General features: G+C 43.6%; 2 protein-coding genes across 2 annotated transcripts; both read left to right on the forward strand.

Moving 5' to 3' along the window:
* The first annotated feature begins 717 nt into the window (after nt 1–717).
* Nucleotides 718–13,861, forward strand: LOC144706494 (isopentenyl-diphosphate delta-isomerase). The gene is made up of 6 exons (XM_078579475.1): nt 718–1,019; nt 1,916–2,255; nt 9,372–9,456; nt 10,364–10,450; nt 10,718–10,954; nt 12,873–13,861. Exons 1-6 carry the CDS (start codon nt 859–861, stop codon nt 12,947–12,949), a joined length of 987 nt encoding a protein of 328 aa, XP_078435601.1. The 5' UTR covers nt 718–858; the 3' UTR covers nt 12,950–13,861.
* Nucleotides 13,862–15,921: 2,060 nt separating this feature from the next.
* On the forward strand, nt 15,922–21,217 carry LOC144706955 (uncharacterized). Its single transcript, XM_078580051.1, has 5 exons — nt 15,922–16,382; nt 17,750–17,835; nt 18,434–18,590; nt 19,843–19,916; nt 21,152–21,217. The coding sequence occupies exons 1-5, from the start codon at nt 16,328–16,330 to the stop codon at nt 21,200–21,202; spliced, it is 423 nt and encodes a 140-aa protein (XP_078436177.1). The 5' UTR covers nt 15,922–16,327; the 3' UTR covers nt 21,203–21,217.
* Nucleotides 21,218–23,512: the final 2,295 nt, after the last annotated feature.

The following is a 23,512-nucleotide window of genomic DNA, read 5'->3' on the forward strand; positions in this document are numbered from 1 at the left end:
TTATAAGAACTCGGCATGAGAATGCTAATAAGGGACCAAATACCTCAATCTTGCAAAACTTAACTTCTGATATTCATTTTTTTGTTCAATACCATTCTTCACATGAGTTTTTTCACCACCAAGAGTTTCAATTTATAAGAACTTGACATGACAATGCTAATAAGGGACCAGATACCTTAATCTTGCAAAAATCAACTTCTGGTATTCAGCCTTTTCTACTATACCGTTCTTTACCTGAATTTTTTCACCACCACGAGTTACAATGTATAAGAACTTGACATGATAATGCTAATAATGGACCAAATACCTCAATCTTGCAAAACTCAACTTCTGATATTCAGCTTTTTGGACAAATACTATTCTTTAATTGAACTTTTTTCACACCAAGACTTACAGTTTGTAAGATTTTGCCATGATAATGATAATAAGGGACCAAATACCTCAATCGTGCAAAACTCAACTTCTGATATTCAGCTTTTTGGACAAATACTATTCTTTAATTGAACTTTTTTCACACCAAGATTTACAGTTTATAAGAACTTGTCATGATAATGCTAACAAGGGACCAAATACCTCAATCTTGCAAAACTCAACTTCTGATATTCAGCTTTTTGACTAACACTATTCTTTCATTGAACTTTTTTCACCACAAAGCTTACCATTTATAAATAACTTAATACTTTCCACTATTTTAACATTGTCTAACAATGAAACTTGGAAGTTTAGTTTAATTTGTTCCATTTCTGAAGAAGCCCGGAGGAGGAGACTGGAGGGCGAAAATCACTCCCTCTCTTCCTGCGCTCAGCCGGTTGGGCGATATCTAATCGGAAGAAGAATCGTCTTTGAGAAGGGTATACAATGGCGGGTGTGGCTTTGATTCTTGATTTTATCAAAAAGAGCAATTCGGGCTATAGTTTATCATCCAAATCTGTCTATCCATGCGGTTTGCTCTCGGCTACTGCCGCTGCCACCATCGCTGCGGCGGCTTCCAGACCCTTCTCCTCTGGTGGGATCTTCAGGTGCGTTTCTTCTCATGAAAAGTCGACCGCCTTGAGTTTTCAGCCTCTTGGGGTTTGATGAATTTTGCATTTTTAGTTTGTTAATTCTTAATCTGGTTGTTTTCGTGATATTCCCATTTGTAGTAGATTTGTTGATTGCCTCTGGGAAAACCAAACCAGGGGATGATTTTAGATAGTGAATTGTTTAGTTTTATTTTGCGTTTATGCGACAACTTTGCGATATCTGTCTTCCTTTTCATGGTCAACTTTTTGGGCCAATGAATGTTTCATCTTTTTTGTGTTTTAGTGACAGAGAGAGATGGAGTGAGGAAGAAAGAGAGAGATATAGTGGTAGAGAGGGAAGGATAATCAGATAGAGATCGACCAAGAAAGAGAGAGATTGAACAAGTAAGAGAGAGATTGAGAAACAGAGAAAGAGAGTGAGTGAGAAAGAAAGAGCAAGAGAGAGATAAATTAGTTTTTGCAATAGAAAAAAGAGATGGAACGAGGAACAGAAAGACAGATAGAGTAGAGAGAGATAGAGCAAGAAACAGATAAAGGGAGACGGAGTTATAATGATAAACAAATGGATAGAGCGAGAAGCAGATAGAGAGAGTGAAGGAGATAGAGTGAGTGAAAGAGGTAGTGTGAGAAACAAGGGATAGAGAGAGAGAGTGATGAACAGATAAGGATAGTATTTTAAAAAATTATTTTTTTCTCATTTCTCTGTTAAAATGGGACATCCGTGGCAGAGTTTGATACTGCAACGGCATGAAAAGATAGAGAGAGAAAGAAAGAGATATAATGAGAAAGTGATAGATAGAGAGAATGAGATAGAGGGAACCAGATCTCGTGGGACGAGAGAGAAGGAAAGATTCTATCTTTGAGCTTATCTTTTTCTTAATTTTTTTTTATAGTGGGACATCCGTGGCCTGGTGTGATGCTGGAGTGGCATGGACAGAAGATCAAATTCCGAGTTTACGCGAAAACGTGCCTTCTGGAAGAACATCTTTTATTGGTTCTGTCAACTATGCGACAAAAGAATATCCCATTCAACTGAAGCCTTTGTTTTCAGCGTTTGGGCTGAAATCTTTTGCAATAACCTCTCTGAGATCCTTAGTGGTGTGTTATTTGCCTCTTTTGGAAAATCATTTTTCTGCGGCTGATGAAGATGATTTCGAGGATGATCCTCCCAAAGACGAATCTATAGATTTCGTCGCACCCTTCAAGAAATCTTTGAGGCAGATTGCTCGTGAGGTATGTGCATCTTTGCTTTTCCAGCTTTGTTTCCGTAGTTTTTTAAAATTGATCTAATTTAAAGCTGATGACTTCTTGTTTGATTTGCTTATCCTTGATGCAAACTTTTGTTCATTTCTTTATGGAGGTTTCAATAAAGGTAAAAGATGAATAAATGATAAAAAGTTGTGATTGAAATCGATGGACAAAGTATTTTTAACTTCCTATTTTTTTAATAATTAGTTATATAGAGGATAGGAGAAAATTTTCCCAGTTCATGAGCACTTTCTGAGAACCTCTAAATTTTTTTTTGATTGAAGATAATCTCTAAATTATACTCAGTTTTCTTTTGTAGGATATTAGATATATTTGATACTATGTGCTATTTTCTATATATACGATGATCTCATTTTGATGACGTCTTGGTTTCCTGTTATTTTTTGTTTTATTATTAATTACGTCTTAGATGTTTGAGAGTTTTAAGTGTCCGATACGGATCTTGATATAGGTTTATATGAGGAAGGGGAATAGAGGAATGCGAGTTAGATGTTCCTGGGGTTGGAGAGTAGAATGGGAATAATCCGATGAGAGGTCGAGTGGAGGAGGCAAGGATTTACCAGGGATGAGTCGTCTAAATATGCGGTGAGAGGTTGATGATTCTGGGGAGGGGGATTGTTGAAGACTAGAGAAGAACCGATTGGGAGAGGTAGGTATTGAATTGGGGGGGAGTCTGCTGAAGATCCGATGAGATGATCACGAGGAATAGGGTATCACTGGATGGTCAAGACGGGTAGGGTTAAGATTGTGAGCCAAGAGGCCGATTTTACCATAATTCGTGACTGCCCTCCTAAAAGGGAGGGCTGCATATATATATAGAGAAAGGAAACAATCTATCCTAAACATCAAATGACCAAAGTGGCCCAAATGAGTTAAAATACTAAAGATACGCTTGGGGGTATAGAATCATATCAGTATGATATGACAGTATCTAAAAGGGTATCAATCGAAAGAACAGAACACACATGCACCTGCTATGTGGAGATCCTCTGCTGTGCTTGTTCGAGCTGCAGACTGATCATGTCGATTGCACCTCCGACAGAGATCTCAGAATCTTGAGCTGTTGCCCTCCTCGTTGCCTGGCCGAATGCAGCCCCATACTGCGAGGGAGGGACTCACCAACTGATTCTTGAAATCCCCTTTCAAAAGACCCCCTCTGATCATTCCCCTCCCTCTCCTTATATCCTTATTCTCCCGCCATTATTATCTAATGGGCTTTTCTTTCACTCTTCCCCTAAATGAGTCTGACGTGGTCCTTTTATTCGTAAGTCGTCACATGCCGATTCACGTGATGATCCTCTGCGCTCTTTTATGCAGTCTGTTAGTGAGACATGTCCTCTATGGGCTAATGGGCCCTGTTCTATAAGCCCATTAGCCCTATTCCCTATTCTCTATTCTATCTCTTAAGGGTATATATACCCCTCTTGTAACTCTCATTCATTATGTCATTACATTCTATTCTCCTTCAACCTCTCTTCTCCCCCAGACCCTCTAGGGTTTACATGGTATCAGAGCTCAAGCTCTTGATCCTAGTGGAGGACTTGACATCATCCTCCGGGTACACGACTCTAGTCGTGTTCGCCATCCAGCCTGTGTGCAGCCCTAGCCGCACACAGACCGCCGCCCGCAGACAGCAGTCCGCGCGCCGCAGCTTCCGCGCGGCCGTCCGCCCGCAGGCAACAGTCCGCGTGGCCGTCCGCCCGCAGACAGCAGTCCGCGCGCCGCAACTTCCGCGTAGCCGTCCGCCCGCAGGCAACAGTCCGCGCGGACGTCCGCCCAAAGGCAGCCGTCCGCCCAGCCGTCCGCCCGCAGACAGCAGTTCGCGCGGCCAGCCATTCGCGACGCCGTCCGCCCGCAGGCAGCCGTCCGCGCAACCGTCCGCCCGCAGCCAGCAGTCCGCGCGGCCAGCCGTCCGACCTCTGCTGTGCACCCATCTGCTGTGCATTACGCCCGCAGGCCGCCGTTTGCCCAGCTAGCAGCCCGCCGTCCGCGCCGCCCGCAGCGCACAGACTAACACTCTGCTTCTGCGATTTCGTCTAGATTTCGTGGCGCGGCTTCTCCGATTTCGTCTAGGTTTCGGGGCTCCGCCCGAGCCGAGGCGCTGCCTCGACCCCCGCCACCTGACCGCGCAGGTGGAACCGCGACATCCCGAGCATTGCACGGCTCTGCTGAAGATCTGGTGTCGTCGACTGCCCAGTGAGCCGTCTGCTGTGTGTCGAAGCCGTCTGTCCAAGCCATGGCTGATGACAAGTCTGCTGCCACCGTCACGGCCGACGAATTCTCTGACGCCGACTTCCTCGAAAAACCGCTTTCCCATAAAGTGGTTAATCCCCTACCGCATCCACCCGACGCGGGGCGTCTTTCCGGGCCCAATGTTCTGAAATGGAGCCGCTTCGTCGAGTCTACGCTGAGAGCTCGACAACTCTTCAAGCATTGCACGGCTCCAGCTCTTTCGACCTCCCACCCTCACTATGCTGCCTGGGATGCGGAGGAGCACTTTATCTTAAATTGGCTTCTTCACACCTTACTCCGGAGTTTGCGGACACATTTCCTCACCAGGCCACGGTTAAGGGTTTTTGGGATCAAGCAAACCTCTTTTGCGGCAAAGATGGGGACAATTGGCGTCTCCTTGACTTAGTGGACCAGGCATATTCCCTCCGCCAGGGATCCATGTCCATTATGGAGTATGCCCTGGCCCACAAACGCATCTGGGATGAGGTTGATCACTACCTCCCTCCGGACACCTCCAGCCTAATGTATCAACATACGCTACGTCTTCGCTTGCTGGGCTTCATCAGGGGGCTGAATCGAGAATATGAGCACATCCGACGCGCTGCCATGTACCGCACGGAGGGTCTGCCCACCATTTCCGAGCTGGTGAAAGAGCTTCAAGAAGAGGAGAGTCATATCCTGAAGTTTGGCCGTCAAGCTTCCGAGGATCCACGGGACTCGACGGCCCTCCTCCATCCCTGCATCGACCCAGGAAGGCGCTGCCCCGGTCTGTTCCTACTGCAGCAAGATTGGTCATGTGGAATCCCGCTGTCGGAAGAAGTACTTCGCTGAACAGAAGAAGAAGAAGAAGAAAGAGTCGGCTTTGCTTGCTCAGTCTACTTCCGGCGCTTCTCAGCATGTTATGGCAGAACAGTTTGACCGTGTGCAGGCCGAGCTTGCTCGGCTCACGTCCCAGCTCTCTGCTCTTCAGACATCCACCTCGGTGCCCTCCTCGTCTTTCTTTGGTGCGTGCTCTACCCTACCCACTACGGAGTGGTACTGTGGTCATACCGCCTTTACGGCTCCCCTGGTTGCGGAGACGACTTGGGTAATTGACTCGGGGGCAACGGAACATATGACCCCCTTCAACCACCGGTTTGTCTCGCATCTGGCGACATGGTGGGGCCGCACTGTTCTTACTGCGGGTGGTGGGCGTCTTCCGTGGCGGGTATTGGGGCAGTCTACATCGATGGTCTGGGAGTGGTTCAAAGGGTTCTGCATGTTCCGTTGCTGCGAGCCATTTTGATGTCCCCTCAGCGTCTTGTTGATTCTGTGTCTTGTTCTTTTCACCTGCCACCTGACGGAATGTCTCTGTCTAACGAGGTGGTGAGAACTACACCCGTTAGACTCGTGCACGGGTCTCTGCTGCTTGGCGAATTGGAGACCTCGCAGTGCGTCCGGGTGCAGCCCAGTCTTCGCCGGCCGATGAGCAGCGGAGGGTCGACTACATCTGACGCATCAGCGCCTCGGGCATCCGTCATTTGCTATTTTAAAGCGTTTGTTTCCGACTTTGTTTGTGGGTTTGGACCCGAAGACTATTGTGTGTGAGGCTTGTCAGTTGGCTAAACACCGCCGGTCATCTTTTCCCTCATCTCAGTCTCATACCTCGACGCCACTCCTCCGCATTCACAGCGATGTCTGGGGACCGGCCCCCAAACCGAGCCTGCAGGGTCATCGGTACTTTCTGATTTTTGTTGACGAGGCCACCCGGTGCACGTGGACGTATCTACTTCGGGCCAAGTCCGATGTGTCAGGGTCTGTCCGACATTTTTGTGCCATGATCCAGACCCAGTTTGGCCGTGGCATTCAGCGCTTCCGGTCGGACAATGCCCGTGACTTCTTCAATGCCGACCTCGATGCGTTCTTTGCGGAAAGAGGGATCTTGCACGAGTCCTCATGTGTTGCTACACCGAGCAGAACGGTATGGCAGAAAGGCGGATCGGCTATGTGACCTCGACCGCTCGGACACTCTTGGAGAATTATACGGTTCCGTGGACATATTGGGGTGAGGCGATTTTGACGAGCACCCATCTCATCAATCGCCTCCCATCCCCATCCCTCGTCTTTGCTTCGCCTCGTGACCGTCTCGGTGCGGCGTTGCCGGGGGTTCCATTGACGACCGGCCTTCTTCCACGGGTATTCGGATGCACGGCGTACGTCCACGATACTTCACCGACCTTGACGAAGCTGGATGCTAAAGCTCTACGGTGTGTGTTTGTGGGGTACTCGACTCTCCAAAAAGGGTACCGGTGCTATCATCTGCCTTCCAGGCGGTTCTTCGTTTCGGCGAATGTTACCTGTGCCGAGAACGAGCCCTACTCCGGAGATTATTCTTCCTCACCCCGCCTTCCGTTGGATGAGGATCCTTCGTTCCCCACTTGGAACCGGTTCCGTCCAATGAGCCCACTGCTCCGACCGTGTCATCGTCTCATGATCTATCTTCCTTTGACCCTCCAGTCCTCTTCGTCATCTCTTGAGGTTCTTCCAGCACCTCCTATTCCCGACTTCAATGTCGCTCCCTCTTGGTCTCCTCCTGAGGCCTCTTCCTCTCCGATGGTTGACACTTCCTCTCCTCTCGGCGAGTCATTGCCGACTCCCGACGAGGATTCTTTTCATGACTGTTCTCCTGATTTTCCTCCTACTCATGCTTCCGCTCCCTCTTCTTCCGGCGATGGACCTCCTTCCTCCGATGGCAACGATGATCATCTTGGCTGGCCCATCGCCTTCGCAAAGGGTTCGCAAGTGCACCCGCACTCCCCTTTATCCCATGTCTCATTATGTATCTCTCGACGGCTGAGTACCCCCTACCGGCTGTTTCTTTCCCGCATCGAATCGGATCCCATCCCTCGCCGCATCACCGATGCTATCGCTTCTCCTCATTGGAAAGCGGCGATGGACGAGGAGATGCAGTCCTTGCTCAAGAATCGTACCTGGGATATCGTCCCTCTTCCTCCTGGAAAGAAGGCGGTGGGGTGCAAGTGGGTCCACGCTAAGAAGCACCATGCAGATGGGACACTCGAGCGTCACAAATCTCGACTTGTGGCTCGGGGGTTCACCCAAGCTTATGGCGTCGACTACTTCGAGACCTTTTCTCCGGTGGCGAAGATGGAGACTATCCGTCTTCTCTTGGCATTGGCGGCTCACTTCCAGTGGGTAATTCGACAGTTCGATGTGAAGAACGCCTTCCTGCACGGGGATCTGACTGAGGAGGTCTACATGCAGCAGCCTCCGGGCTATCCTCTCGGCCCGCCGGGCACCGTCTGTCGACTGCGTAAGTCTATCTATGGACTGAAACAGTCCCCACGGATGTGGTTCGGTCGCTTCGCCTCTGTCATGAAGGCTGAGGGATACACCCAGAGTAATGGGGATGCCACCCTGTTTTTCCGGCATTCGTCCGGTGGTGTCTCCATTCTTGCTGTCTATGTGGATGATATGCTGCTGACGGGGTCTGATATGGTCGAAACTACACGTCTTGCTGCCGCTTTGGCTAAGGAGTTCGAGATCAAGGCCTTGGGCCAACTTCGGTACTTCCTTGGCCTTGAAGTTGCTTACTCCCCTCGGGGTATCTTCGTCTCCCAGCAGAAGTACTGCATGGACTTGTTGACTTTGACCGGCATGACGGAGTGCGCGCCAGCCAGCACTCCCCTCGACCCTAACGTAAAATTGGGGAAGGGGGAGGACTCGCCTCCAGTGGATCACTATGAGTACCAGCAGATTGTGGGAAAATTGATCTACTTGACGCACACTCGGCCCGACATCAGCTTCGCCGTCAACCTCCTGAGCCAGTTCATGCATGATCCACACGCCATTCATCGCCAGGCGGTCACTCGGGTACTTGCGTATCTGAAGGGCTGTCCAGGGAAGGGTGTACTCTTTCCTTGCAGCTCGGACCGGACGGTGAAGGTCTACACCGATGCAGACTTCGGGGGGTCCCTTGTTGATTATCGCTCCACGACCGGGTACTGCACCTTCGTCTTCGGCAGCCTGGTTAGTTGGAAAAGCAGCAAGCAGGACAAAGTGTCCCGCTCTAGTGCCGAAGCCGAGTACCGAGCGCTTGCTGATGGGGCCTCGGAGGCTCAGTGGATCTATGGGATACTCCATGACCTACGGGTTGAGTATGCCGGCCCGATTCACTTCTTCTGTGACAACAAGTCGGCAATTGCACTGGCCAAGAATCCGGGCCAGCAGGGAAAGATCAAGCACATGGAACGTGACCGCTACTTCTTCAAGGAGCGGGTTGACGAGGGCATCTTTGACCTTGATTTTGTTGTTTCCTCTGATCAAGCTGCTGATGTGCTTACCAAGGGCCTATCCAGGCCTCTCTTGCAGCGTGCAGTATCCAAGCTCGGTATGGACGATATCCACACTTCGCTTGCGGGGGGCTGTTAGTGAGACATGTCCTCTATGGGCTAATGGGCCCTGTTCTATAAGCCCATTAGCCCTATTCCCTATTCTCTATTCTATCTCTTAAGGGTATATATACCCCTCTTGTAACTCTCATTCATTATGTCATTACATTCTATTCTCCTTCAACCTCTCTTCTCCCCCAGACCCTCTAGGGTTTACACAGTCAACTTTGGGTCAGCCCTTGGTTGACCTTTGCTGTGACCAATGTTGACCACTGACTCCGTAGTCTGCATCTCTGGATGTCCCGTCCTTTGCCTCCGCTTGTATTTGATGTAGAGGACCGGTATCATGGGCTGTCATGTATCTTTTCCACAAAAACTTTTATTCATCTTATTTTCTACATTGCAAAAAATGAAGGCTTAGGGTAATTTTTTAACTGTTTATTGGGTTTCTAATCTATAGTCATCGGTTGTCACAACAAGGCGAATGTTTGAGCGACTTGCTGTCCATTATGTTTCACGGAGAATGGCGTGGAAACTTCTGAAAGGTTGACCTTCCTACTGAAAATAATATATTTTTAGAAAATGTTTAAATTATATTTATTCACTAGCCATGCTTAACTAATGTTTTGGAGTTAATTTTTGCGCACAGTTAATTAGTTTTTTTTTGTGGTGCGCTATTCGTAGAAGAGATACAATGCCAAACTGACTTACAAGTGAGAGTTCCCTGCCCTTAAATAGGAGTGGGAAGCCCAATTGGGGAAACATCCTTTATCTTCAACAAAAAAGACTAAGATCTTGCACTTCTGTTTTCATCAATATACTTTTGATATGGTTGTGTATTATATGTTAATTAATATCTAATAACAGTATTCCCTGTTCGCATGGGCCTCAACTGGATGTCTTTCTTGTGGATTAAGAACTAAATGGCATCTATCACTCTAATTGAGCAGACCCTTGAATCGTGGAAAATATGTTTATCATCAGAGGATGAATTTTTTTTTATACTTTTTTTCGTCTCATTCCATTCATTCTCGTATTATATATATGGCGATTGAATTTCAACTTGAAGATGAACTGGTCTTGCTGTTTTCTGGTATTTATTGAAAACAATCTCATTATTTGAATCGCATCTCTGCTATTTTAAATTTCTTGATAGACATTAAGAGATCCATTTTATAAATCTAGGGGGAGTCTATCTCTTTGTAGTCGGGTAACTGTTTTTTGGTAAACTTTTTCCAATATCGATGATCATGAACACAGATATATACATGATAGATGTAGATATATATTTGGAGAAAGGGAGGAAATACGTTCTCCATTTCTTGCATTCGATCATTAAGGAGGATGTGTTATTCCTCTTTTCATGGCCAATGTATCTAAAAAAAAGACATTGCCCTCTCTTCCATCTTTTCTAGGTATTCCTACAGCGTTTTTGATTTGATGGATTTGCAGACGCCTCCAGATCAGCTAAACGTAAGGCCTTAAGACGAATGCCAGTTGCTGTCTTCATCTTCAGTGTCGGGAGGACTACATTCAAAGGTTTCATTCTCCTTTAATCCCTTCTCTTTTCCTGCTGAAATCATCTCAGATACAGAGAGAGAGAGAGAGAGAGAGAGAGAGAGAGAGAGAGAGAGAGAGAGAGAGAGAGAGAGAACGTGGAATAGATCGAGAGAAAGAGAGATAGAGTGAGGAAGTGAAAGAGAAAGAGAGAGGAAGAAATCGAGAAAGATAGAGAGATAAATAAAGAGAAAGCATTAGAGAGAATGAGATTTCTTGTGCATTGAATATCCTTATCTTTTCACGCAGCGCATTGTTTGGCATTGGCGGCATCATGGACTGTCCAAGTGGGCATTGATGTTTACAGATGCTTGATTCGAAGGTCTGAAGATGAAATAGATGCTGATGCTAGTACAGGAGAGAAGCTTAAATGCCTTCGAAAGAAGGTCTCTGGCGCAACGGTCAGATGTGGATCCTCCCTGGTTTTTGCATCCCTTGGAGCTGGGCTTTTGGCCTATTTCCACCCTTCAATTGGCCAGTGGATAGGTACGAATCAAAAAGTTTTTTTTCTTTTAGTGGAGGGTTTTGCTTTTTGATGAATCATGAGGGGATAAATAAATAAATAAATATATATTTTTTATGTCCCATTGATGACTCTGCTTGAAAACTTGAATCAGTATCTTGACATGAGTTTTGCTTTTTGGCCGGTGGATTGGTAGGAAGCAAAAAGTTTTCTTCTTTTATTAGATGGTTGTGTTTTTTGATGAATCGTGAGGGGATAAATGTCTTTCTCATAGATTTATCTTCCACTAATGACTATTCAAGGAAAGCTGAATCAGCCGATAAATTAAGGTTTGTTGATGTTGATGACTTGAGTTTTGCATCTTTCACAAGCTATTTGGCGTTCTTAATGACTAGGGTTTTGCATGACCAGGGTCAGAGTCAGGTAGTCACGTTGGGTTGGCCAGTTGACCCAACTCAAAGTTAACTCAACCTTTGGTTGGCCGAACCTTTGTCCCCATTTGGTTGGGTCAGGTGAGTTGTCGTAATGGTTGGGTCCGGTTGGCCAACCCAATCCAGGTCAGCCCTACAGCCTATCCACCCTCTGAATTGGGTTGAATTCGGTTTAGTTTGCAGACCCCACCAGGATTGACCCGATGGCCAAGTGCCCTCAAGTTCAGGTCGACTGAGTTGTCTTGTAGTACTGCTAATTATTTTTTTGAATAAAAGAAACAGCACGAATTATACATTTTAATTGTATCTGTTCTTTACCTAAGTTTTATTATGTACCCATCAATTCTTACTAAGCCAACCGGATCAAGTAACCTGACCCAACCCAGCCAACCCAAATGAAGAAATGGGCTCGCTGGACAACTGGGTTGGTAACCCGACCCAATCTGCACTCTTATTCTGGTAAGATCGAGTCAGCATACTCAACCTGACCTGACTCCGATCTTCATCTGTGATGGGATCAGCCGACTCAAGGGTTGGGTCAGTCAACACGACCCAACCTCACAGTGAGCCCATCTGGTATTTACTCGGGCATAAACCTGGTATTCTGAGATATTTTTATCATGGAAAGATGAACTCCCAATCTTATAGATATACGACCATATTCTCTTTATAACAGCTCTTCATCCTATTCTGCCCTTTCTGCATACCCGCTTTATTCCCACTGTTCATCTTAGTTTGATAAGGTGTATTATAGCTAATCCAAAGTTCATGATCTTTCTAAGCTGACTCTTTTTTAAGTAAATATTTATCTGATTCCATGATTATATTTTTTCATAGGATCAGTTAACCCATAGATTTGACAAAGTTTTTACATTATTTTCATGATATAAGAAATTATAAAGGTTTAATCGTTTAATAAGTCAGTCTATTCATTTTTAGAATGTTTCAGCTCTGCTTCTGATGATCGGCTGCTTCCCAGTGCTGTTATTTCTCTGTGGGCCCTGTTTTTCTAGCCATCTAACTCATAAAGTTTACGCTCTTACTTCCGGGGTTCTATCATAATGAATTGATTATCTCGTTCCATGTAGTCACCTGGATTCGAATTAATAACCTAATTTTTTCAACTTTTCTTAGTTACTTGCGATGCATAGTGCTATCTGATGTTTCATTTCGTATAAATCCTTTTCATGCTCATCTTTAGAAAATACAGAGACCCCATCCTACTAAACAGCCCATTCAATCTTTCAGAAAAAAAGTTAAACAACCCATTCACTTTGTCGTATTTCAGCTCGTCATCTGACAATCTCTGATACTATTTGTTAAAAATATCATGTCTTGACTGATCTGCTCAGTGATGATGAATTCATTATTTTATGATTCTCTCATCCTTTATTTGTTAAGCTGGCTAATTTTCCTGTTATATGTTTCAGATAGTGTTTTATACCTGATTATGTGCTCCCAGTCTGTTAGTTATAGCTCAGATCATGATCTTATGTTGGTCTCTCCGCAGGATGTGCGTTGGGGGAATTTGGGGGACCCACAATCGTTTCGGTTTGCTGCAAAAGCTTTCTAGATCTGGAGGTCTGATCCCATCACAGATGAAGAACCCCGAACAAACACCCCCCCTCTCACCCTTTACACTTCTTATACTATCTCACAGCCTAAACCATAAACCCTCTCCCCTCCCTCTCTTCCCCCCTTCTCTCCTCCTCTCTCCCTCTCTTCCTCTCTCTCCCTTTCCCTTCTTTTTTCTCTCTCTCTTCCCCTCTCTTCCTCTCGTTCCCTTTCCCTTCTTTTTATCTGTCGCCCTCTCTCTTCCTCTCTCCTTTTCCCATCTTTCTCTCTCTCTCTCTCTCTCTCTCTCTTCTCTCCCAATCCTCTCTCCCTTTCCCTCTTTTTTCTCTCTCCCTCTCTCTCTCTCTCTCTCTCCCTCTCTCTCTCCCTTTCCCTCTTTTTTCTCTCCCTCTCCCTCTCTCTCTGTATCTCATTCCCTTCATTTCTCTCTGCCACTCTCTCCCTCTCCCTCTCACTCTGCCTCTCATTCCCTCTATTCCTCCTCTCCCACTCCCTCTCACTCTGCCTCTCATTCCTTCTATTTCTCTCTCTGCCTCTCTCTCTCCCTCTCCCTCTCCCACTCCCTCTCACTCTGCCTCTCGCTCCTTATACTTCTCTCTGCCTCTCTCTCTCTCCCTTTCCCTCTCCCCTCCCTCTCTTCCTCTCCCTCGCCTTCTTCCTCTCTCTCTCTCTCTCTCTCTCTCCCTCTTCGCATTCACTGTCCTCTCTCTCCTCTCTGGGCATTCATTGATTTCCATGTTAAGCCACTGCTACTGTTGAGGACGGCAAAAATTTAGGGTTCTCCAGCTGTCTGTGTTCCTCATGCTTCCAATCTTTCATATTACTATTTTTATCAGCTTGGAAAGGCTGGAATTTTTTGTCCTCCCACAACTATTTATCATATTATATTGAAATACTTTGGTTCATACATTTGAGAATGAAAAATCAACTATGACCCATGGTGAGCGGAAGAGTAAGTATATTTATTGCTAGATGTTGAGTCTCAGAAAGAGAGCTTTGAGTGGGTCACCATTTCTATCAGATCAAAAAATTCAATCTGATCAGGGAACCATGGGTAAATAGCCCTATGAATCAAGATCCAGTCCATCATAAAATCAGTAGACTAGTGTACTTTTCTGTAGATCAAGATATGATCCAATGTGATTGAATTCAAATGTGATTTGGCATAATGGGCTGCCATGACAATCAATTTGAAAAGTTAAATGTGATGGGCGATCCATGGACTATGTCAATCCTTCCTGATCAGATAGAATTATAAATCTAATAAAGATCCAAATCATTTTGTATGATCTCCATATGGAGCACCAGGTCATTGTACTAATAGGTCAATCCTACTCTATTGTTGATCCCAACTGGCTGATAAATGGTGCATACTGTTAAAGTAGTCATGCCAACAAATTCACATTTTTTATGGCCAAGGTTTGGGGCTTATCTACGACACCAGGCTTGGTTTCTGGTCATCTGCAGGATTAACTTAATCCTTATTTCTCTAGGCCCATTTGATCTCTTGTTTTACCTTTCTCACTACATGCCTTAAATCAGAAACTTGCTGTTATTTTATTTTTTTCCTTCTTTATTTAAAAACAGACAATGTGCTGGCTTTTCGGCAGGAGTCCAGGATGGTTGACATGCTATCTTTCATTTGGGAGAGACCAAGCACCTAAAAACCATTAGTGATTGCCCAATTGTAAACGCAGAATAATAATAGTCCATGCTGCTAGAAATGTGTGGAGTAGAGAGACTGTGGCCACAATTTAGAGAAATGAAGAGCCAAAACTACACAAGGAAGGTATGGATTGAGAAGGGCTCAAAACTCTTAAAGGTTTGAAGCAGCATAGTAAAGGACATTAAAGGTTTGACTCTACCAAAAACCAATGGTTCACACTTGACTAGCTTCCCTGGTCAGCATAAATGGGGAGTATCAAAGAGACATCAGGTGGACAACACGATGAAAGGCCTAAAAATATTAAATTCTATATCAAGGGAGTAGACATGGTTGTTCTGTTCTGTTCGTTTGAAACAAACAAAAAATTCGCACAAAAGAACCGCACAGGGCCTTGTTCTCTGTTCTGTTTTTTTTTATACGAACAAAATTCGCACATTCGCACAAATTTGCACATTTGCACAACACTAGAACAAAATTCTCACAAAGCGAACAAAACAACCGCACAGGGGTATGTGCGCTGTTCTATCGAATTCGTTTTCATTCTGTTTGGAAAACCGAACAGAACGAACAACTCGCACAAAAAGAACAGAACGGCCACGTCTACAACGGAGTAAAATCAACACCAAACTGACCTTTAAAAGAATGGGTCATCTGAAATTCCTGTAGTGGAAGACAAGAAACTATATCAATATCAAGGCATATAAACCTCATCAGTTACTAGACTAGCCACCAAGGAGGACACCCTTAACATGACCTCCAAGGGGTAGAGTTAAAAAAGGAAGAGAGCAGAAAAAAAATACATTATAGAAAGACTCTCACTCCAAAATCTCCATTTATCTTTCTCTCAAATAGGCTGAAGGCATAAGGAGTAAAGTTCCGGATCATCCGGGACGTGGACAATGGACAGGACGGGACGAAGTTCATCCGGTCTTACATCCCAATTTTTAGGGTTTCGTCTAAATTGTCCCATCCCATTTTTTTTCATCCACTTCCTGGGACGAAACAGGGTGTGCGTCAGCATTAGACCACTCAGAAATTGACACGTGGCGCAGCACATGCGTTGGGCAAATGCACCTGTCAAGCGCATACTATACTCCTTCAGGACGAAATAACCGTCCCGTCTCCCGTCCAAGGCTCCAGACTGGACGGTTATTTAGTCCATGGACGAAGCAATCGTCCCATCCGGGGTCGGGCGGACAATTCTTCGTCTCGTCAATCGTCCGAAGTCCTGGACGGGATGATTTTTTCGTCCACGGACGAAATTACCGTCCCGTCCGCGTCCCTGCACTATATTATTTAGGGAGTGAAGGTATCTCTCTAGCTTTCTCAATCTCTCTCTATCTCTCTATTTCTCTCTACTTCTTTCGCACAATCTCTCTTTCTCTCTCTCTACCCTCTCTCTAAACTTTCACGAGATCTCTCTCGGTCTTTCTCTCTACTTCTCGCTAAATCTTTTTCTGTCATCTGGGTCTCTCTGTTTCTCTCAACTTTCTCTTGATTTCTCTCTATCTCTCTCTAGATCTTTCGCACTATCTCTCTCTCTCTCTCGAACCCGTCAGGAGGGTGTCGTTCAATCTTTGTCTTCACTTGGGTTTCTCTCCATCTACCTCTCCTTTTCTTTATTTCATTGGTCGCGAATACCCACAAGAATCTTTGCCGTCTTAAGGAATTTTACAGGCTACGGACGGACATCGATCGAATTATTCAACGTTCGTGGGCTCAGAATGGACTCAATTCAGACTCCTATTTCCTCCCAATCTGAGGAAGAAGACAGCTGGGGTAAAATCTTTTTCTGCTATGATGCATCAAGTCTTTGTTTCTTCATATTTTCACATTTTTTCTTGCTTAGTGAGAAAATAAATTCAATCTCTTTTCGTGGCCCCGTTGGCAAGGTGATTGAATTGTGATGGAGGTAGAGAAATGGAGAGGAATATTGAGAGAGAGGGAGAGAAACAGTGGTAAAGAGCGAGGATCGTTGATGGAGAGAAATAGAGAGAGGCAAAGAAGGAGAAATGAACGTTGAGAGAGAGAGAGAGAGAGAGAGAGAGAGAGAGAGAGAGAGAGAGAGAGAGAGAGAGAGAGAGAGAGAGAGAGAGAGAGAGAGAGAGAGAGAGAGAGAGAGAGAGAGAGAGAGAGAGAGAGAGAGAGAGAGAGAGAGAGAGAGAGAGAGAGAGATACTAGTTTGAGAGACATATTTATCAGTTGCCTGAAAAAAATCTATTGTGCTTCTCCATGATGATGAAGCTTCATCCTCCCAGAACTCCAGTTTAACCAATTTTGGATATATTTTTTTCTTACTTTACCCCTTAGATGAAGTAGGATTTTTGACTACTCTTCCTGGATTCTTCTATATTTAATGAAACTTAATGATTAAAAATATGTTTGTCTGAGAAAAATGGTATGCATTTGATGTTAAGCCATCCGAACAGGATACCAAATCATGTTCACCGGGAAAACACAGGCACTCTAATGGCAGTGAGCTATTTTGAATCACGTTGCAATTCATGTATCACTCGTGATTTCAACACGCATGGCATGAATTTGGAAAAAAAACGTTGAGATGTTGTTTGTAACTGATTTTTTTTGTTATCAAGGGGTCGTGGCTAAGCACATTTTTTGTCGTGTTACTGATCCAATTCCGAATTTTTCTTCTGTTACAATCTTGTCAAAATGCCCAATTTTAAAATGAAAACTTTCGATTTTAATCAATATATTTGTTCATTCCATGAATTTGGACACAACCTTGCATCGGAGGTATCTCTCCCGAGAAGGAGACAAGCAATAGAATTCAAGTTTCCGGAAATAAGTCGTAAAAGGCTTTTAAAATTTCCTCTTTTGATGATTCTCTCCAAGAAAAATGGATGCATGATGCACGGATCATGAGCCCAGTTCACCAAAAAATGGATCTATGTTGTCTATAACTACACCTATCCACAAAGAGGGGTGACAATGAGTTAGCCTTTTTAGATTGCAAAAACAGAATAGGTGACGGTCTGAAATTTGGCCTTGGGATTGAAGGCTTCTTTGAAAAACTTTTTAGTCCTTGTATGAGTTCATTCGCCAAGTTCCCCAGTAATCGATTTCTCCTTAATATACGTTATGCTTACTAAATCATGGGGTTCTGATGGTTTTATTCTCTCTCTCAGATACCGATGGGTTTGTAATCCCAAACTTGAACAAGAAAGACTCTGACCTCAATTCCCAGCACGCTCAAACAGAGCCTCCTTCCAAGGTAATCTGCATCTCTCTCTGAACCCATTTCTTCTGAAGTGTTATTCTATGGATCTCCACACTTCCCCCCTCTCTCTCTCTCTCTCTTTGAACCCATCTCATTAGAAGTACCATTCTCTGGCTTTCCATACTCTCTTTCTCTCTCTCTGAACCCATTTCATCTGGAGTACCATTCTCAGGCTTCCCACACTTCTATTCTCTCTCTCTCTCTCTCTGAACCCCATCTCATCTGGAGTACCATTCTCAGGCTCCCCACACTTCTATTCTCTCTCTCTCTCTTTGAACCCCATCTCATCTGGAGTACCATTCTCAGGCTCCCCACACTTTTATTCTCTCTCTCTATCTCTCTCTCTCTCTCTATCTCTCTCTTTCTCTCTCTATCTCTTTCTCTCTCTCTCTCTCTCTCTCTGAACCCATATGTTCTGGAGTGCCATTCTCAGGCTCTCCAAACTTCCACTCGTGCACCTCCTCATCAGTTCTCTCTATACTTGGTGATACTTTTAGAAATATTAACAAGCCTATCAACATCATTTATCCTTTCTTTTATATCTTTCTCTGGGCCTCCTACCCTTTTCATCTCTTCATTTCTTGATGGGCAGGCATCCGAGGAAGAGAAATTTTCTTCCGAGGGGAGGAAAGAGAAGTCTGCTCCTCAAAGACGACGGCTGAAGAACAAGCTGAAAGAGGCAGAGCAGAAGTTTTCAGGAGAAGGCAGGGAGAACAAAATCAACACCCTGCGCGAGCTCGTTGGCTGTGGTGAGCTTTCCTCTGCCTCTGTGGCCGTGTCCGACAGCTCCCCTCGCCATTGGCTTGATCCTCATTGTCATGAGTCTCTCTTTGACAAGCATCATACTAGTTAGTGCCTTTCTCTATCCAATGAACAGTCCAGAACCAATGACTGATCTACACATGTCAGAAAGAGATAAATATGGGGTATTTTCTTTGTATTTGTATGCAAATGCTTCAGGGGCATTCTCCAGGAAATGACAATAATGCGCAAAAGAGTATTAACAATAATTATTGTAGCCTGGAATGGAAATTTTGTCCAACGAGAGAGTGATGGGATATTACTAGACTCCCTTTCCTTCTAACTAGGGAACGCCATGTCCGAGATGTGATGCCCGGACGTGATGGAACGGATGACAAAATGTGATGGACGGTGACGTGACGAAACTTTCGTCACGCCACTGTCCCGTCACGCGTCCCAGCATATGCAAAAAAAACTGTCACATTCTTGTCACTGTCCCTCCATAGGGCATCCCGTCACGTCCCCGTCACCGTGACAGCATCAGCGTCACCGGTGATGTGAATAAAACCCTACTTGAACGGAGGGGTATATCTCCAATTATTTATAGGCAGCGTCGGTTTGTGTGGGCAAAAAAAACAGGGACTTCTGTGCAAAATGCCAGGAAATCGGGATGGCCACGTCACATGGCAAATCTCAGCCGTCGGAAAGATTAAAAATAATGATTTTTTTTTTATGTATTTCTGTCCGTTTTAACTTTTCAAAAATTCTGTCACGACGTCATCCGTGACGGCCGTTCCGTCACGTCACGCTTCCTGGGCACCCGGCCACCGACACATCCCCATCACGACCACTTCATCATCCGTCACCATCACCATCACCGTCACATCATCCATCACGGTGACAACTGACGTGACGGATGACGCGTGCCAATCCCTACTTCTAACTCATAAAATGCATTAATGTGAGAATGTTTGCCTCCTACAATGTTGTCCTCTAGATTTTCTCTTTTACAACGTCTTTCATTTTTATACATTCTTACATTTATCACGTTTAATGATTATCTCCTTAAACAAAATTTCTTCAAAAAATCTCTTTATACTGAACGTGGGAGGATTAAAACGACCGTTATGGAACATAACTTGCGTATTTTTCCTGCAGCATCCTTCAATCATCTGAATTTCTCTCTTGATATCCTTCTATAGGATATTTTTTTCCAATAACGGTGGATCAATTTTTTGCTTCAATGCATGTCCAGTTTAGATGAACTCCAACGACGAAATGAGTGCAAGGTTGAGGCTTTCCCTGATCAAGATTTCCTTAAAGTTGATTCACTGGTAACTTTTTCACCCCGTCATGCATATATTTAAAACCTGTTTGGTTATATTTTTTATTTTTTCTAGTTTATGGTGTATGAAAATTATTCCACCGTAGTACACCCTAAATCATTGTGACAAAGCAAAAATCACTAGCAAGTTATATTTATAAAATAGTTGATTTTTAAAAGCCTCAAACTTCCTTTAGTACTAATGTTGGAGTTCATCTCATTAGAGGCATATAAAGTAAACTATTGTCAAAATTCCTTGACCAATGCAAAATGAACCTTGTTCTTAAGGAAGATATCCGAAGAAAAAGTGGATTATAGAAAGTTTCATGCATGCAAAAACCCAAGAGATGACTTTATAGACTATGATCTGTAGTCGTTCTCATCATTTCTATCCTCTCATGTCCTTTGTTCTTCCGTTTGAGAAGGTCTACAAAGATTGGGTTTATGCCTCTTAAATGTATACTTTTAGAACTCTTATCAAAATAATGCATTATAAAATGACTTATATTCGATATTATTTCAAGGATTAGAGAATTTACATCTATCTAACAGATCATAAGATATCGTTTTTATTGTACAGAAACTCTTTCCAGACCGTTGGATTTTATACCTAAAAAACCCTGTTACAACATATTTTTCCCAATTTTCTTTGACTTTCAGACTTTATAGAGCTCATTGAAAGGGTTTTTTTTGCACACAAGTTCCGTAGATCTTTGAGGATTTTGTCATAAATACTTGAACCCTATGGTGTATGTATTTTCACCTTTCAACAGCACCAAGTACGGATACCTAGGCCCACCCCCTCCCTTCAATATCAGTTTTGTGAGGTATTGGGAAGTGCTGGCGCAAGAGTTTTTTACCAGATAATGGTTTGGAAAAATTAAACGAAAAAACATCAAATATTTTTATATGAAATTCTTCCCTAGTTGTTTTATAAAATTGTCAATCTGGGACTAGCCCATTGGTCACATCCCATGAGAAGTCCCAAAAGATTCCTGCACTTAATTATGCACCAACGACACACAAAACAAGTTCCATTTTTTAATAATTGTGAACACAATTTAATTCTTTTTAATACTTAATTTTCCATCGTATTTTTTTATTATCAAAATATTTAACATGGTTAGGCTAAAGATTAAGAAAATTAAATGATCATTCACATGCTTAAATCATGATTAATAAAGTGATGAAATCCAAGGTCAAGGATGTTCATAATATTATGATTTTGATTCATTTATTTTTCAGGGAATTGTCAGGAACAACATATTTGAATGCGTAGTGGGATCGTCATCTTAAAAGGGTGTAGGTCACTAGGGATTGATGTTCTTGGTTCTGGACCAGACTTCTCAAAACCTAAACATACACCTAAGGCCATCCCCTGCCATGGCCATATCCTAACAAAAACCTAAGCCTGAAATTGGGTCATGACAATTTGTCTTTTTATAGAAATTGATAATTTAACAAACATACTAAAATGACAAAGGATGCAATATTCTACCAAAATATTGAAGCCACAATCGTATTTATTGTTTTTTAATTTTATTTTTTTATCGACAAAAAACATGGTTCCGAGTACGGCCAACCCAAGGGTTGTGCACGTAGACCGATCCAGCCGTGCCCTAGATGCCACCCAAGGGGGTTTGTATATTAAGTGAAGTGTTTATCAGTGTTTATAGGTGTGAAGTGAGCGTAAATGTCCCAATTACACAAGAACCCTACTCACACACACCCATGATGCAAAAAAATAAAAAGATACGAATGTGACTCTGGTGCAGCTCCTGGAGCAGGCTGCACACGCCCATAGGGTGCTTGTGTCCCGCAGAAGTGGTGATGCATGGAGTATAAGTGGTCCTCATGCCATCATCAGATATCATTGTGGATGTGCGCATAGGGTATAGCAGTTAGGTGAGAGGTCACACACTCCCACCTCTAGTGCTCCATGCAATATGTCACTCGTGATGGCCAGCATTCGATAGGAGGCTGAGAGCGGGCAAGCCGAGGCTCTCAATGCCGATGGCAGCCGCAAGCCGCCTGAGGAAGATCCTGCCAAGTGATGTATAGGGAGAGGGTGTGAGAGCATACCGCATCGTTGGCAAGGGCATCTGCTATCTGGTTCCCCTCATGCAACTGATGACGAATGCTAGGCAGGCGTGGATGACATCGAATGATGTCTTGCCAGACTTTCTAGAGACGCCATTGGGAGCATGAACCTGCACGGAGCATGTTGACCAACAATTGTGAGTCCAATTCTAGGATGATATGGTGAAAGTTTTGCTCCTCGCATAGGAACAACCCATCATGTATCACCATAGCTGCACCTGTTTTAGTAGTTTATGCTCCATAAAGTCGACAAAGAAAAAATGATACTCATTGTGTGGTCTCGTACGATACCACCTCCACTTGCTGCGCACAGGCTCCCTTTGGCCGCACCATCCACAACCCTAGTTATTAACCCATGTAGATGCTAAAAATAAATCGCACATTGTCCAGAGTCCAGATGTCAAATGTAACAACCTACAAAATCATCCATAGTGAAAAAATCATTTGTATTCTTGAATATGAGTACTAATATTATCCTTTTCCTCTCAATCATCTACATGAATATTAATATCCAATAAATCTTCCTGCACGATTTGCACATGGTATTTCAGGTAGATTCCACATCTGCATTTTCATAACTCATGGTTGAATGTTTAGATATTTCCTCCAAAAACCCATGTGCTTGTTGAATAAAAAAAACATGATCATCAAATATATGTCAGTTAAATTTATTTCTGGGTGCTATCTTGTGGTCATTATAAAACAAGGTTTACATTTCAAAATGTAATATTCTAATAGCTCATATATCCTCATCTTATATCTTACCCTTGGAGATAATGATTGATCGATCATAATTCTTAATCTCTCTATTGAGAGGAACTGATGGTCCAGTTCATTAATAAATGACGTCTAGATCCTCTGATAGAATATTATAGACCTTGATGCCAGAGATGAAAAGATGGAGTTTGACTTATAAAGATGCTCAGTCCAATTGAAAGTACACTAAACTAATGAAAAACATCTTCAAAATATATAAGAAGTATGCCCTTATGATTATGTAATGTAGCACCTACTTTTCAAAGATGCATGAGAGTCATGTGATCTACACTAGTGGGTGACTATTTAGGGATATTTATGTATTATTTATGTGTCAAAGGGTCAAAGGAGACAATTAATTAAACAGAAATACATATGCATCATAATCCAGTATTTAGACATAGTATGACCTTTAAAATCACGAAATTTCATGCATCAAATATACTGTGTCAGTTTACTTGTCGTTCTATGAATCAAGATATATCTAATCCATTTTTTAGGAATTTAATACAAAACATTGTAAAACTGCAACGCTCTCACCAAATCACTTTGCCCCCCAAGGTGATGCAAATTTCACCCATTCTTGGCATTGTGGCAGCAAACAAGGTGGAAATAAATAACACACGCACATATTCAATCCAAGATATGCAATTCTTATCATGGATTAAAACAAGGAGAGAAGAAAAATGAGTTTAAATTTTCAGCTCAATCCAACAGTTTGATCATGAAATATTGCGTCATGCGTTTTAG

This window comes from Wolffia australiana, chromosome 8, assembly GCF_029677425.1.
Source record: "Wolffia australiana isolate 7733 chromosome 8, ASM2967742v1".
In the NCBI taxonomy this organism is placed as follows: domain Eukaryota; kingdom Viridiplantae; phylum Streptophyta; class Magnoliopsida; order Alismatales; family Araceae; genus Wolffia; species Wolffia australiana.